Source organism: Sphaeroforma arctica (genome assembly GCF_001186125.1).
Source record: "Sphaeroforma arctica JP610 unplaced genomic scaffold supercont1.532, whole genome shotgun sequence".
Lineage (NCBI taxonomy): Eukaryota > Ichthyosporea > Ichthyophonida > Sphaeroforma > Sphaeroforma arctica.
In genome coordinates, this window is record NW_014040026.1 from 1 (window position 1) to 1,604 (window position 1,604).

At 40.8% G+C, this 1,604-nt stretch overlaps 1 protein-coding gene across 1 annotated transcript in view; it reads left to right on the forward strand.

The window, feature by feature from the left end:
- Nucleotides 1-931: 931 nt before the first annotated feature.
- The window catches only part of SARC_07022 (hypothetical protein), a gene marked incomplete at both ends in the record, with an annotated part of 11,977 nt that continues 11,304 nt past the window's right edge, over nucleotides 932-1,604 (forward strand). Inside the window, one exon of the mRNA XM_014299039.1 lies at nucleotides 932-1,041. Within this exon, the coding sequence (XP_014154514.1) occupies nucleotides 932-1,041 (110 nt within the window). The remainder of the gene's footprint in view (nucleotides 1,042-1,604) is intronic.

Genomic DNA, 1,604 nt, shown 5'->3' on the forward strand with positions numbered 1-1,604 from the left:
ACATCGAAACACACACATGTACATACATGTATATACATACATCCATATATATACACACACACACACACACACACATATATATATATCGATTCTTATGTCGACATAGCCATACTTTTTCTTATCCTCTTCATGTCGTCGTTTTGCACATATCCGTCTTGTCATATTAGGCGTTGCAGACACACAATCATCAAGTATATTGCATTATGCACTGTTTTCGTATGTTTAATGTTCAATGATTACTCAGCTTCTGTGTACACTCCTCCCTTTTTTCATTGGCATCTGCTTTGTGTTCTGCGATTATAAAGATGTCATTTCGTGTCAAAATGTGCAGGGACGTGTAACGTCGAAGAATTTAACAGTTTTCGTTATTGTCGTGCCCATATGTGACTGTTGTATGCTGAGTAGACCTAAAAAGCCTCTACAGGGGCCTCCTATATGTGTCACACTTACTTTATTGCATCATGCCATGTCATGTCTTGTCATGTCTTGTCATGCCATGTCATGACATATCATGTTTTGCCATTTCGTGTGATGTAATGTAATGTAATGTGATGTGATGGAATGTAATGTAATGTGATGTGATGCTATGATCGCCGGATGGTGTGCAGTTGTCGTCCGTGTTTGCACCTTGAAGACTGAAAGTTCTGCTCACACACTCAAAAGACTGTCCGATATCTATTATTTACACGTCATGTCCGGATACTCTTCTTACCATCCTTCTCTATCTTTTACTACCCTCACAACGAATCGTGTCTGATCATACACATCCAACATTGGCGGATGGTTCGCAATCTTCGTCCGTGTTCTATGTTAAGAGACTGGTATCGTCTCAAAAAGCTCCGCACACGCTATGTCGATACACTTCCAACTTCTTATTCATCTCTGTATACTCTAATACCTGCACAATAACATATCGTTGCCTATCATGCAGATACAACAATACCGGATGATTCGCAGGCTGCGTCTGTGTCGTATCTTGAGGGACTAATCTCCACTCAAATGCTGCACGGTAGCAATATTGAGGATAGCGCGAGTGATGAGGTATTCTACGGATTGACACCTCCTACTTAGAGAGAAACGTCTAATACATGCACTACACCTCTGTTGTTTGTGTTAATGGGATTCGTCTTGCCATTGTCAGACTGGGTGTGTCGATGATCTCTAGGTGTCCGAAGTTTACTCTTATTGTACGTAGTAAGATTTATTTATTCCTCGAACGACCTTTATAATTCATTGAAAGATTACCTCGCTGGATCGTTTGGTGCAGGATCTGTACAGCCCCATTCTTCATACCTACATATAAGGAGGATCCCAGTGCTCCTTACGCCTCTGCATATGCTTATATAGGAAGTAACGATCTATTGATATGTGTGTGGTATAAAAGCATTGAAGATTATTACTCTAGGTGCTCCCAACTTGTTCCTCACGAGTGCACTAGTGTACCCCAACCTTGCCCTGAAAAGACTGTCATCAGCGGATTGATATGGTCATCAATCTGCGAATGTGTATGGACACGCAATTATATATATATATATATATATATATATACGCACACACACACACACACACACACACACACACACACACACACACAACACACACAC